The sequence below is a fragment of the Pavona decussata genome, unplaced genomic scaffold (genome assembly GCF_977016875.1).
Source record: "Pavona decussata unplaced genomic scaffold, jaPavDecu1.1 SCAFFOLD_366, whole genome shotgun sequence".
NCBI classification, from domain to species: domain Eukaryota; kingdom Metazoa; phylum Cnidaria; class Anthozoa; order Scleractinia; family Agariciidae; genus Pavona; species Pavona decussata.
Genome location: NW_028145742.1, coordinates 2,547,983 through 2,562,618, shown reverse-complemented (window position 1 = coordinate 2,562,618; position 14,636 = coordinate 2,547,983). Strand labels below are relative to the sequence as shown.

Here is a 14,636-nt window from a genome sequence, read left to right as displayed (position 1 = left end):
GCGCGAATATTTTGTGAGGAAACAAATTCATTTCAGTCACGCAATATTCTCGAGAAGATCTGACCGCGAGGAACTAAGCTCTAGTTAGGTCAGCGGCGTAAATGAACGAGAAAAAAAAATTCCGAGAAATCCTTCAAATAATTTAACTCTTCTTTCTTGGACAAAAATCTCTCCAAAATGCCAATATATACAGGTATAGAACGAGGTATTCGTATCCTGCTTAGTCCTGGTTTGTTGTCTGTTTAATTTAGTTAAGTGTCGATTGTTTTTATCGTTTAAAACAGTGGCTGTTAAATGGGGCAAGGAAAAATTCGAGAATGTGGAGTTGAATAGCGATGAGTCTCCTGAACTGTTCAAAGCTCAGCTTTTTGCTCTGTCGGGTGTTGCTCCTGAGAGACAGAAGGTCATGTTTAAGGGCGCTGTTTTAAAGGTACGTGAAAAGGTCATTTGATTTGATTTGAAGTGTGTTTATGTAGTCCGTGCACAATGACAGTACTTCAACATTACGAACGACCACGTGATTCAAGTGATTCAACGAGCTTACAATTTATAGTTCATTAATTAGACAGTCTAAGTATTAAATCTGTATACATTTAACCCACTACATAATTTACATGGAATAGCTATAGCTATATTTTAATTTAACGAAAAAGTTTGATTGGGTGGTATTTACAGGGATGCCAAGGGACATTTCTTTTTTTATCCACACCCCTCTCCCACTCCTTCTAAAGCCGACTACACACCTGGCGATTTTATACGCCGAACACAGTGAATTTGATCGCCATTGAAAATCGCGAGCGATTTTCTCCACCAATTGATGCGGACACACCAGGCAATTTTTTTTGCCGATCATGGCGATGTGGCACTTCAACCTTGTTCCTGGGCTCCATTGAGGGGAGTCTTAAAATGTCATGTGACAAAATTACCCAACCTGATTGGTTCACTTTACTGGCGATTTGCAGTGATGAGCAGAGAAAATCGCGGGAACAGGCACACCTGGCGAATGCTGCCGAATTTAATCGCCGATTGAAGCGATCGGCATAATTCACAATCGCTGCACCGAGCACACCTGGTGATTTTTGTCTATCACAGTGATCAGCGTATCAAATCACCAAGTGTGTCGCCGGCTTAAGGATGGCAGGCTTTTGCTGAGGGGTAAAGGATTTTTCTATTCAAAGGAGCCCCCAAAGTCTGGAAGTGTCAGAGTGGTTTTTCAGAGGCACTGCCAAAACTTCAATCCCTCTGATTATATCTTCAAAGGGTCCTGACAAACGATAAAAAAGGGAATGTCTCCACTGGTATCTGGATCAAAATTCTCTGAACCAAGTCAATTTTTTGTTTTAGTTTGTGACAAGATTTCTGGACAGTCTCAGGTTTTACTTTTCCAACTTAAAGTCTTTCCATTTTTGCTGTTTGTTTATGAGAGATAATATGAGTGGTGCATGCTTGATTAATTCATGAAGCTGGGTAGAAATCTTTCCTTATTTGTATTTTGTTCAGGATAATGACTGGGGAAACCTCAAACTTAAAAATGTAAGTATATCCTTGTGTTAGAATCACTATGCATAACTTCTACTATAATAAGTTCATCAGTTTATTTGTTTATCCATATTTGATGGTCAGTATGTCACAGTTGAGCTCAGGATTTCATGGTCTTGGAATTCTTTGTTTTATTGTGCTGTCTCAGAAAAAATCCATATTCTCCCCACAGAAGGGTTTTTGTTTCGCGCCCACTCCCCCCAGGAAATTCCAGTTTAGTTTCTTACTTGCTTGTAAAATTTTGGCTTGGAAGACCCCACTCCCCCTAGGAATTTCTGCTGATCTTTTGGGGGTGGGTATGGATTTTTTCTAGAATTGTATATTTGTCTAAGGTGAATAGTTTTTTTTTGTTGTGTAAGTGGCATCAGTAACGTGTGATAGTCACACTGTTAGTAGATGTTTCACAGACCTTGTAAAATACACTTTGTATAAAGAAACAGCTTTGTGAAACTGTTCTTGTATGTTTTTCTAGGGGGTCACACTGCTGATGATGGGATCTGTTGGTGAATTGCCTCAAGCTCCTGTTAAAAAAACAGTATTTGTTGAAGATATGACTGAAGCACAGCTGGCTTCTGCTGTGAGTGCAGTTTATTATTTTTACATTTAACCAAACAATGAGAAATCAAATTTCTCCTAACCAGTGTGTGGAACTAATGTCATTGATTTCACACACCATGGCACTAGAATTTTTATCAGAGTTCTAATTTTCTGTGTTCTCATGCTCATGATAAGTTTTCCCATCTTTTTTGTATTGTATGTCACGTACATTGTCAATGGACAGGAGAGGAGAAATTTAGAAAAACATTGACTTGAGTACATTCTATTGATATGCCGTGAAATTTGCTAAAAATACTTGTCTGCCACGCTTTTGAAGTCATCAACTTCATTAGCCTATATTTCCTACCAGGTTTGTTACAGTATTAAAAATAAAACTTACTTATCCCTGTTGTGTTTAGTATGACATGCCAACTGGTCTCAATAACCTTGGAAACACCTGCTACATGAATGCGACAGTGCAGTGTCTCCGCAATGTACCTGAACTGAAGGATGCCCTCGCAAAGTAAGGAATGCAACCCTGAGTAATGCTAATAACTAGTGATAATCAAAGATTAGGGAATGCGTTCGACGATATCGATCCCAGGCTCTCTCGCCTTTGCCAAGTTGGGGATGATGTTATCCGCTCCTGCAAAATCTGCGGTGGATGCCAGACACGCATCCCAAGATCCATTCATTTGTTGATTGTCCCATGCAATCTCAACAACAATCTGTATTAGGAGTGGGTTCTTTCTACGTCAAACACAATTATTAAAAATAACATTTAGTTGTAGTGTAATCTTATAGACCGGCAGATAATTGCGTTTGACCTAGAAAGAATGCACTCCTAATACAGATTGGAGTCAAGATTGTGTGGGACAGTCGATCAACAAATGAATGGATCTTGGGACACGTATCTGGCATCCCCCGCAGATTTTGCAGGGGTGGTTGACATCATCACCAACTTGGCAAAGGAGAGAGAGCCTGGGATCAAGACCATTGAACACACTCCCTAATCTTAAATTATCACAAGTAACGGTGGTATACTTTTTAACAGCCTTACAAACACAACTGGCTTGATAGCATTCCCCTATAAGATCCCTCTCGCCCAGTATCTTTCATGCTTTATTGGCCCAGGGGGACCCGTAAGTTGACGACAGCTGGGAAGATCAGACTCCTGTACCTCTCCACCCCCTTTTTTCAATTATTAATTTGAGATGTTTTTGTTTTTCACCGTGAAATTTTGTGTTTGGCTTTAGATATGGTACTTCGGGAAGTTCAGTGGATTCAGCACATTCAATCACAGTCGCCCTCAGAGATCTGTACAAAATCATGGATAAAACACCAGAGTCTTTGCCTCCTATCATTTTTCTACAGGTTGGCTGAAAATTTTGTATTATGAATTTTTTATAGGAAGGATGCTGTTATTGTGAAGAGGATCGCTTATTATCTTGTTCAATATTTTTCCCTACTGGGGACTCAGATTTTTATTTGAACCATGTTTGTGATATAATGAATATTGTATCCCTGAGAAATTTCTATGGATCATCCTGGATGCGGGGACGTGGTGGGGTGCTTACTCCTATAAAGTCTGGGATAGGGTATAAAAATCAGAGAGTTGTGGTCTAGAATAGGGTTTCATTGAGAAAATTTAGTCTGGAACAGGTCCTCAGGAAAAAAAGTTAAGTCTAGAAAAGGGTAGGGTAGGGTGGGAAAATGAGGCTGAACGTGGTCTGGTATAGGGTAAGCGTTTCAGAGTCCCAGCGACACACCCCACCCAAAAACTCACCAAGTACACCACCGCCCCCCCTTCCCTCCCAAGGTGATCATCCAAGCCATGTGAAAGTCTAACCAGTAATTTTGAAAAAGGTCAACTTCTGCATTAAGCAGTGAGGATCAGGGCTAGGTTATTCAAAAGCCGATTAATGCTAATCTACGATTAAAAGTTAACCGAGGTTTTCATCTTGCTCTTTAAAAGTGGGTTTAAAGGCTAATTTGAAGCTAAAGGCAAAGAAAAGTCTAAGTCAAAACTGAGGGCCAAAAATCTTTTGGAAACACTTTACTGATTAGTAATTAAACTTGAATCAAAGTTCCCATTAACCCAGGATTAGCTTAATCGGGCTTTGAACAACTAGGCCCAGGAAATTATATTTTTGAAAGAGCCATTAATGTTAATTTTATCTTACACTTTATCTTTCTTTTTCTAGATTCTTCACAATGTGTTCCCACAGTTTGCAGAGAAAACAGAACAAGGAATATATGCACAGCAGGTAAAGAAGACACAGTTGTAGAAGATGGTATTGTGTAAGGATTGCTACCTGTGGGTGGACAAAAAATGAATGTTTGGTGATTGAGAGTTAGTCATGTGAAATGGGTTCCCAGATTCACAGTTGTTGACTGTAGTGTTTGTTTTCTGTTTGTAGGATGCAAATGAATGCTGGACACAAGTCGTTCGAATGCTGCAACAGAAGTTACCAGGCATAAAATCCACAGAAAATGGTGAGCAAGCTGAAGGTGCTGCTGCTGCTTCTCCTGCTGTCAAAGGATTCATTGACCAATATTTTGGTGAGTGAAAAGTTTGCTCTGTTTGGCTATTTTGTAGAGTTTTCTCACTACAGCACATCACAGTTTCTTTTTGTATCAACACATATATTCTCAGTACTGTTTGCCCTATATTTTGTATGTGAATAGTTTGGAGAATTTGTTAAAACATCACGGCATTTGAGGTACACTGGTTTTCTTCTTATTCTTGTGCACTGAATATCTGAGCAAGTAGTGAAATCATAAGGTGGAATTAGATACTGTTTTTACTGTTTTAAAGGAGATTACCAAAGTAATGTATAATATATGCTTTGTTTCAATACAAGGTCAAATGAAATATTATGGGTCTTTGTTCAGTAGACACAACAAGGCCACATGTTGACAATGACCCAGTTCCGAATAAAACAAAAGAATATCATTTGGAGACACTGAAGAGAGAATACATATTGATTTTGGCTTTTAAAAAGGCATGATTAACCAAAGCATTGTACACCTATGTGATAACAAATTTGCATGATAACCTCTAATTTGGAAATATGAAATTTATGGCTGTTTTTTATCCATTCTGTTACTGTTACTTACTTGCTTTTTATTTCACAATCATTTAACCTGATGATACTTACAAGTGACGTTAAAATATGTTATTTTAATCTTTTCCTTTTTGTCTTTCTTGGCAGGAATTGAGTCAGAATCAGTGTATCCTTTATTATTCTGTGTAGCACAGGAAGTGTTAATCTCATACCTAGAGTACTCAGGCTCTTTGGCCAGCAGTTGGTCACCAGAAGAGACTCTGGAGAATTTAAAAACAAATTTGATTGGCTGCCCCGTAATGGTTTGCATTGTTTTACCACAAAACCCTGCAGTAATAAAATTCCAGTTCCCCAGAGTCTCTCCTGGCAACCAACTGCTGGCCAAAGAGCCTGAGGACTCTGGGTACGAGATTGGGGAAGTGTTGCTATGTCATAATATGGTCAAGGTGGTCGTGGATCTGGGCTTGAACAATACCATGTCTAATGAGGCAATTCTTCATTGTAGTAGTTAGTGAGATTCCTTCAAGAAGGGAACAAGCACTCCAAAAGTTGCCAGGGCTAAAAAAAAAGAACAACTTTCAGGCTCATTTTTCCCTCCCTCCTTCACTCACTCACTCATTCATACTGATAAAGCGGTGTATGACATTTGCAGACTGCAGACTGCAGACTGCAGACCGCAGACTGCAGACTGCAGACTGCAGACTGCAGACTGCAGACTGCAGACTGCAGACCACAGACTGCAGACCAAAGAAAGAATAAGAATAAAGGTGATGTCATCATCAAAAAAGCAACGTCCAAAAAAAAAAAAATTGGAAATCGACGAGGTTGATTTTTCCCGCGTAAAGTTACAACAGCCTCGCCCCCAAGTTGTCTTTGGCTGTAAAGGTAGAAAAGAAATGGCTTCGATGGATTCAAGGCACGATTCTTTCTTTTTCTTTTTAAAAGGTTATCGTTGTATGATAATAACAAGTAGCCGACTAATACTTGTCTATTAAGTAATTCTTCAGCAAAGAAAGTTCGGAATGCGGTGGGATATTGACATCCGATTTGTTTGAGCAATTTGTCTGTGTAATGTTAGAATATACCAGAAATGAACTAAACCCAGGAATACCGGAAATAAATCGCCGGCCCTATTTGTGATGTGGAAGGAATCTAAATACTGTGAATGAGAAACCATGTGTAATAGATGCTATCCGCCCGATCCGCAATTAATAATATGAACACCGCTCCCAGAACCATTTCGTGTTAACACGCACCGAACCAATGTTTTTTCGCGAAAGGAAATAACATCATGTAAAGGCTCTAGTGGGTAGTTTTAGTATAATTCTGAAAGTGATGCTGGTCATTTAATGAGTAATGCGCGTACTCAGTGTGTAAACCAAAATCTTAGAGATCTATTAAGCTTATAATATCTCGACCCTAAATAAATTATTGCGGTGGTCTGAGAATTTTTGAAAGTTTACAGTGTTATAGAGTTATTATTTTACAGTCTGCAGTCTGCGGTCTGCGGTCTGCGGTCTGCAGTCTGCAGTCTGCAGTCTGCAAATGTCATACACCGCTGATAAAGTCTGTATGACCTGCACAGCCCACTCCCAAAGTACAGAGCAGGCACAATGAGTGTGAGCATGCAGTATGTTTTATTTTTACTTTAAAATCCTTAACATTTCTTTAGTCTTAAGTGTGCAGAGGCACCAGATGAACCAGAGACCAAGTCCAAGGAAACACTCTTTCAACTGAGCTGTTTTATTTCACAAGGTGAACTGCCAAATTATACCATTAAAAGGCAGCTCTATGATCAGTGCAATTTGTTTGTTTATGCTAGAGTCTAATTTCATCCTTTGGAAAGATGAGTGGAGGAAGAGGCTTTCTAAAGAGTGGTCTTACTCAAAATCATAAATTAATATTCAAAGAAACCAAAATTAGCTTTTGAAACTTCCACTACACCACTCTTAAGAAACTGTCTGAATTTAATATGTAAGTGTTTGTGTATTAGACAGTATTGTATTACACATATGCAATCATCTATGCCTAACTAAATAAAAGTTGTTGATACCAAACCAAAACTTGTATCCTTATTCTTTTCAGATGTGAAATACATGCACACTGGTCTTAAAAGTGTAAGTGTTTTTCTCCTTCATAGTCCTGCATTACAAACCTTACTACACTGAACATGATTTTCAAAGGCCTTTGTCTAAAACAAAGACCTTTGTTTTGCCTTTTTTGCCTGCTGATGACTTCATGTGTTCCTTTTCTTAAAATATTTATTCTGTCCATTTTTTTTACTGTAGCGGCTTGTAGAGAACATAGAAAAAAAGTCAGTTACACTTGGAAGAGATGCAGTGTACACCAAGACTGTAAGTTTCTTTGGAAAGTGTAGGCAGGAGAGTACATTACTTGGGTTTAATTAGAAGTCAAGAGTGTTCTCTTGACAATGATTAAAGTGATTCATTGGAGCAGTACCAAATGTACTTTAAGTGGACAACAAACTTTCAAGTTAGGGCTAACTTTTGTTCACTGTAAGTGCTCAACCTTTTGAGATTTCTGTAATTTACTGTTCCCTATGAAAGGCAACAGTGTATTGTACTTGTTACTGAGTGGCTTGTGTCGTTCTGCTTTTTCAGTCAAAGTTGAGCCGCCTCCCTGCTTACCTGACAGTCCAGTTTGTCAGATTTTACTTCAAGGAAAAAGATGCCATTAATGCCAAGATTCTCAAGGTAGAGCCTTAACTCATTTCTTGTTGACAATTTTGGGCCTTTTGAAACAATAAGAAAACAAGATGCCTGCACTGGCATTTACGCGAGATGCATTTATTCCAACTGTATGCTTTGCAGATTTATAAAACTATCCTTGCTAATGGAATAGTTTGAGTCACCACGATAGTGTTACGTTGTTTCCCTTGTGTTACGCGACTCAGACTTTCACCGGAAATTTCTGAAATTCCATTACGATAACGTAAGCTTCTGCAACAACAACAACAACAACAACAACTTTATTAAATATTCATATCTTTTACAGGAATACACACAGCCCGCATATAGCAGAGCTAATCGAGACGGGCTGTGTGAGTTAATAATTATTACAAACAGAAAATTACAAACATGCTGGCAAAACGGAAAACTTAACTTTACATAATAACGCAGATTTAGATAAGGCTATACATCAATGACCTCTTTTCAGTCTCGCATCGTGGTTTAAGACTGTCAAACAAAGCACGATTTCTTCGCCAGGAATTCTCCAATTTCCACCGTTTTAAAGAAGTTATTCTTTCGATTTATCGTTTCAAAATTGTTTATTTTCCGTTTTAAAATGGCACACTTGAGTCCACAACATGTTAACAATATGGCGCCACCAATTTAATCCAAGATTAATGAATAAATCAAATGATGCTTTGACGTCACACAAGTAGGGGTGAGTGGGTCCCCTCTCTCGCGATATACGCGACAAGAATGGATTTTGATTGGCCTGCCGTTGTTGAAGACAATCAGAATAATACATTCCGAGTAGGAGAGGGGAGAAATTAATGAATAAATTAATGTACCGATTTGTGGCTACGACGAAGAAAAAGAAATCGACCCGTTTTTAGACACGGTATGCCCCTTCTGGGCATCCCGCGTAATAATGGTGATACAGTTCAGTGGACTCAAATAGATTTTTGCTCAATAATTTGAAAGTCATATACTGTGCTCATTGTTAGGATGTCAAGTTTCCATTAAGCCTGGATGCATTTGACCTGTGCACTGAAGAGCTACAGCAAAAGTTGATGCCTATCAGAGCCAAGTTTAAAGAGATTGAGGACAAGAAAGTAGAAGAAGCGACGGTAAGACAAGCACAAGTGGTATCTCCTCAGGCAGAATTCAAAACAATATATTAGTCAATCAGTTGGTTTGTCACTGCATTTCATTAAATCATTGAGGTGGCCAAGTTGACTCAGTCAGCTAGTCAGTCAGTCAGTCAGTCAGTCAGTCAGTCAGTCAGTCAGTCAGTCAACAGGCAGTCAGTTTTGTCAACCAGCCAGCTAGTCAGTCAGTCAATCAGTTAATCGGTCGGTGAGTCAAACAAACAGTAAGTCACCAACCTGGTGGGTTGGCCTATGGGCAAGTCATTCAGCTGGTCAACTTGGCTGTTATTCAATCAGTCAGTCAGTCACCCACCTAGTCAGTCGCTCTGCCAGTTAGTCGTCCAATAATTATTAGCTAGTTGGTTGGACAGTCAGGCAATCAGTGGGTTAGTTGGTTGGATGGCCAGTTGGTCAATCAATCAATCAATCAATCAATCAATCAATCAATCAATCAATCAATCAATCAATCAATCAATCAATCAATCAATCAGTCAGTCAGTCAGTCAGTCAATCAGTCAGTCAAGCCATCCATCCATTCATCCACTCATCCATCAAACAAAAGCTAACCTGTTTTCACTTGACACATATTCAGTAGAAGGGTTTTCTTTTTCTGTGTCAGAAACGTAAAGCAGAAGGAGGCAAAGAACCGATGGATGTTGACAAGAAGACAAGACTGGAGCCTTTTTGTTTTCCTGATGGTAAACACTGCTTTGTTATTTAGTATTGCTGCTAATGCCATCCATTTCACGTTGTGAACAGGTTACAGCACAACATACCACAGTACTAAAGCAAAATGTTTTTTTTTTCACTGAGCTTATACCAGCGAATAATTCGACATCATCAAACGTCATTCACCGGAAGGCATCCTTTCTTGTTTTATGATAGTCAAACTGTTCCTACGTGATATGTTGTGATGTTCATGATTCCTCTTTTTGATATATGCCTTTTTAGCTGCTATAATTTTAGAATTTTAGGACTTTTTGAGTTTTTTTTTTTTTTGGGGGGGGGGGGGGAATTAATGTTTTTAATTAAATTACATTTTAAGACTTGATATTAGTGTTTGTTATTGTTTTCAAGTCATTTGAACTTGTTATAGATACTTGCATTACACAAATTGATTTTTGTATTTGCGTTCGACGTAGAAAGAACGCACTCCTAATACAGAGTGAAGTCGAGATTGTATGGGGCAACGAATGCATGGATCTTGGGACGCGTTTCTGGCATCCCCTGCAGATTTTGCAGGGGCGGATAACATTATCATCAACTTGGCAAAGGAGAGAGGGCCTGGGATCAAGATCATCGAACGCACTCCCTGATCTTTGATTATTACTAGTTTTATCAATAATTATTGTTTTGTGACATCTCTTTTCTTCGCAGACGTTGGTTCCAACAACAGTGGATATTATGAACTCTCGGCTGTGTTAACTCATCAAGGAAGATCATCATCTTCAGGACATTACTTAGCTTGGATTAGACGGAAAGGAGGTAACAGTATCCACTGCCTGCTGCGCATGCGTGATCCTCACTCCTGAACCTTTCTCCTTGCACCTGTCTCATTGGGGAGCTTTAGCGACGACGAAGGCAGCGAAAATGTCACTGCTAAAATGAATTCAGTTCGCGTTTTTTTCAAACGTCGTCGCAATAATTCCAACTCGCTTTAAACCTCAAATGTAGATGAAATTTCCTAAAGGGAAAGAAAATTTCGTCGTCGTGTGTCTACGTCCTCCATAAAACGTCCCATAAGGAAATTTCACGTCCTGGTCGCGCGGTGACGGCAAAGAAATGTACCAAAAAGTGTATTGCATGTGCAGTTCATGCAATTAGGTAACAGTATAGAATCCACTCTCTCATTGTCATCTAATGATGTTTACAATTTTCTGACTATATATAATCAGAAAATTGTAAACATCCTTGAACTGATGATAAATAGTGAAGTATCGGAAACATGTCTTGTAAACTCAAACGTTGTGTCATTGTTTTGAAATGTTTAAAAGTCTTAAATATTTAACCATGTATAGTTTCCTATTTTGCGGGGCTGCAAAAGAGCTTTAGTTTTGCTAAAAAGTTTCCACGTTTTGTGTTTTTGCAGACGAGTGGGTTAAGTGTGATGATGACAAGATGTCAAACGTTACATCAGAAGATATTCTTAAGCTCTCTGGTGGTGGTAAGTTTCCAAACATACACAGCAGACCTCTCGGGTTCAGTTAGGGTTATGGTTAGGCAAGGAATATTTCGTAACCTAAGAGGGACACTGTTTTCTTGCACAAGTGTATGAAAGTTCAAGTCACACACGGCTGGTGCATTAAGCACGAGGTAACCCGCATTACCATCCCCTCCCTGGATGGGATGCAAGTCCATCACAGGGACTACCCCTAATATTTTTCTTAACGGTTCAACTGTACCGACCAATACACTGGGAGAGATAATGTGGAATAAAGTATATTTTTCATCGAAACAACAAAGATCCAAGAGGGACAAATTAAAGCAATGACCAGGTGCGCGGCTTCGACTTTCAAATCGTATTTTTAAGGTTCAAGTGTACAGTAGTTCAGGAGTTGTGCTGTGTTCGCAAGTAACGTATTTTCTGTATTTTGTTTATAGGTGACTGGCATTGTGCTTACGTTCTGCTTTATGGACCTCGTCGGCTGGAAGTTGAAGACGAAGAATGATTATCAGAAACAAAAAAATATTTGCCGTTTGGAAGGCCAGGCGGAGGACAATAATTGTGTCCGTTTTTTATGTTGATAGACATCTCGGGGCGCAACAGAAGTGTGAAAATTAATCATTCCAAAGCATTCTGAATCTGAGTTTTAAATAAAGAAACTTCAACAACCCTGAACAAGTATTTGTTTGTCGTGAACTTTTAGCTAGTATTTGTGCACATTGCCTCTCATGTGTTTGGCGCGGTGACTAAGCACGTGTGGCTTGAGCCAATCACAGCTTGAAACAAACACATACCGCCGGTGCCAAGCGCGGGAAAAAAACTGGCACATTCCATGCCCGGTTTGGTATGATTTTGCTTCTCACTGGCTAAATTTTCCAACATGTTCAACTTGTGTTGATTGGTTTAGCACGTTACTATTTTTTTGCAAACTAATCAACTGAAAACAGGCTCATGTGGGCACTAATATAAACACGGCAATTCTTAGTCTTAGCATGATTTCCAGTAGAATTTTTACCTTGGTTGAAACCTTAACACTTCAATGGCGGGGGGGGAAGGGGGGGTGGCATTCAAGCTCGGGAGAAGGGAGGGGAGGGGAGGGGCTGCTTGAAATGAGGCTATTGTGCTGTCCATTGCCGCTTCTTTTATTGAAGAATTGAAGGAACAGAAAACAGCGTGTTAAAACCGCTCTACTTGTCAAAGACATAGTTACTCAAATGTCTTGTCGCGCAAGAAATGCACTGCATTGCATAAAGTAGACTTAAATTATAGATTTCTCCTTGTTTTAACTCTTTTTCCTCAATGCGCATATTGTTTGATGTGGGACGAACTTGGCCAAACATCTGTAATACGCCAAGCTACACGTCTCGTAATCCGTCAAGTATAAAGACAGACACAAGACGGATTATGAGTGTAGACAATGAGACAAAGTATCGGTTTTCCGCAATCGAACATACGTGAAGACGCATAATCCGTCTTGTGCATGTCTTTATACTTGACGCGGAATCACGAGACGTACGTATACGATAGCTTGACGAACTACAGACGTTTAACCAAGTCACTGTTTGCTCGTGTTATTTATGTCGCACCATTGACTAACTGCACGTGGAATCTCTGGAATGGAGTGCAACCTTCAGACTTCACAAAAAAAAAAAATACTGAACACGAGAAACTAAGAGCTCACAGTTAGGACACAGTGGTGTATATGAAAGTTATGTTTTATTGCGCGCGGGAGGTTGTCTGATTTGATCAGTCCTGCCATAATTAGTGCATTTCAATTTCACCTGTGACTTATCTTCGAGTTAAACTGTCCTTATTTTTCACCAGTAATATTTTAGTTTAATAAAGATCTCCTATGGAGAGTTTGGAATCGTTTGAATTCGACCTTCTTCTACAAATGCTTCCCGATCCTGATGGCACTGTTTCTGTTGAACTGGTGAAAGCAATTTTTCTCCGCTCTTTCGTCCCTCGAGTTTTCTCCCGATGGGACCCCTGAGAGTAATCATCATCCTCATTATCAGACAGCAGTGGCAGGCACCTGAATGCAGCAGTGTATTCTTGAAGCGCTTGTGCATGAAATCGCATTTCAGCAATCAGGAAGTCTCCTAAGATGCGATTTAAATCTTCAATTTTTTGTTCCTCAAAATGTTTCATTTCGATCTTGACATCTTCACGGGAACGATCGGCTTGGCAACGTGCCTGTTCAAACTTTATGTTCGCTTCATTGATTCTTCGTGGGTCAACTGGAGTTCTGTTTTTTGCCTTCTGTAGTTCAGAAAGTCGGTGATTCTTCCTCCGTAATGCGTCTTCGCATGATTTGACTCTTTTTCTGAGTTCTTGACACTTCCTTTCGTAAGCTAAGATGTCGCTTGAAATTTTGTCGTGAAGAACTTCTTTCAACTCCGTCCGTTGCTGTTGAACCGCTGACAAATGCACAAGATAGTTTGATAAATGATTTTTCTGGTCATCGGTGCCTTGAAGGTGGGAACTGCAGGCACCAAGCGACGAACAAATGTTTTCTCCTTTTTTCGCAAGTTTATCGATGCCCAACGCGTATTTTTTAACCCAGTGTCCCATTGCTTTGAAACGATTATCAGTTTCCTCAATACGCTTCATGAAAAGAAGCGTTTCAGGATCTTTTTCACATCCTAAAGTGCGTCTCAGCGCCTCAGTCACATTTCCCGCCATTGTTTCAGAAATATTTACAAGATGCCCAGCTTGCGTTGTGATTCGTCTGTGACATCAAAACAGCTCGCGCTGAATACGTTGTTCGAAGGGCTATCATCGCTCGTGTTCTTCGATCCTGTCTGAACAAAATGTTTGGTCTGTCTGTTGTGAGTATGGAATGATTTATAGGAAAACTACTTTGACCATGGGTGCCAAAACAAAGTGGCAGTGAGGTGCGAATGAAGCAGTCTGAAATATCAGTCATTTCCTCTGCAGGGGGCGCACCCTGCTGAATCTTATCACCACTCCCACATTTTATTGGGTAACACACAAAATGACAACATTGAGAAATTAAAAGACCCCCACCCCCGAAATAAAAAAAAAAAAAAGAAAACAAACATTTACTGTACAAATAAAACATCTTTCCATCTGGTACAAACGGATATTGCCTCCCCAACTGGGACGATCAAGAATATCTCTAACGCCCCCCAATCCCTCTGCCGCCATAACCTTTCACAAACCAACTTTCTTCAACGCGGTATTCCCTTCACATGCCAAAAACAAAAATTGTATCTTTTGTTGTACCTTAGAGGAGCAGTTAGCGACCCCCTCGCACGAACTTCTCTTCCGTTACATCAGAGAAGGTCACATAAAGTGGAAATGTGGTTTTTTAAAATTCATGTATGCTTCATGGAATGTCCGATCGCCTAGCCAGGGGCGTTCGCACAAAAGAACGCCCAGTATACATGGAGGTTTTGCTACACATACTTAAAAGTCAAATCTTTATTTTCACCAGTGGGCCTTCCCCATGCTGTGAACCGTTTGC

At 39.7% G+C, this 14,636-nt stretch overlaps 2 protein-coding genes across 2 annotated transcripts; one reads left to right on the top strand and one right to left on the bottom strand.

Annotated features, from left to right (window-relative positions):
• Positions 1 to 60: 60 nt before the first annotated feature.
• On the top strand, positions 61 to 11,824 carry LOC146452791 (ubiquitin carboxyl-terminal hydrolase 14-like). Its single transcript, XM_085097661.1, has 18 exons — positions 61 to 193; positions 285 to 430; positions 1,501 to 1,533; positions 2,012 to 2,116; positions 2,496 to 2,599; positions 3,333 to 3,450; positions 4,281 to 4,343; positions 4,497 to 4,638; positions 5,292 to 5,310; positions 6,817 to 6,899; positions 7,230 to 7,261; positions 7,433 to 7,498; positions 7,766 to 7,858; positions 8,839 to 8,961; positions 9,602 to 9,680; positions 10,360 to 10,467; positions 11,072 to 11,146; positions 11,584 to 11,824. The coding sequence occupies exons 1-18, from the start codon at positions 178 to 180 to the stop codon at positions 11,649 to 11,651; spliced, it is 1,473 nt and encodes a 490-aa protein (XP_084953787.1). The 5' UTR covers positions 61 to 177; the 3' UTR covers positions 11,652 to 11,824.
• Positions 11,825 to 12,855: 1,031 nt separating this feature from the next.
• LOC146452790 (CBY1-interacting BAR domain-containing protein 1-like) lies at positions 12,856 to 13,896 on the bottom strand. Its single transcript, XM_085097524.1, has one exon. It carries the CDS (start codon positions 13,829 to 13,831, stop codon positions 12,983 to 12,985), a length of 849 nt encoding a protein of 282 aa, XP_084953650.1. The 5' UTR covers positions 13,832 to 13,896; the 3' UTR covers positions 12,856 to 12,982.
• Positions 13,897 to 14,636: the final 740 nt, after the last annotated feature.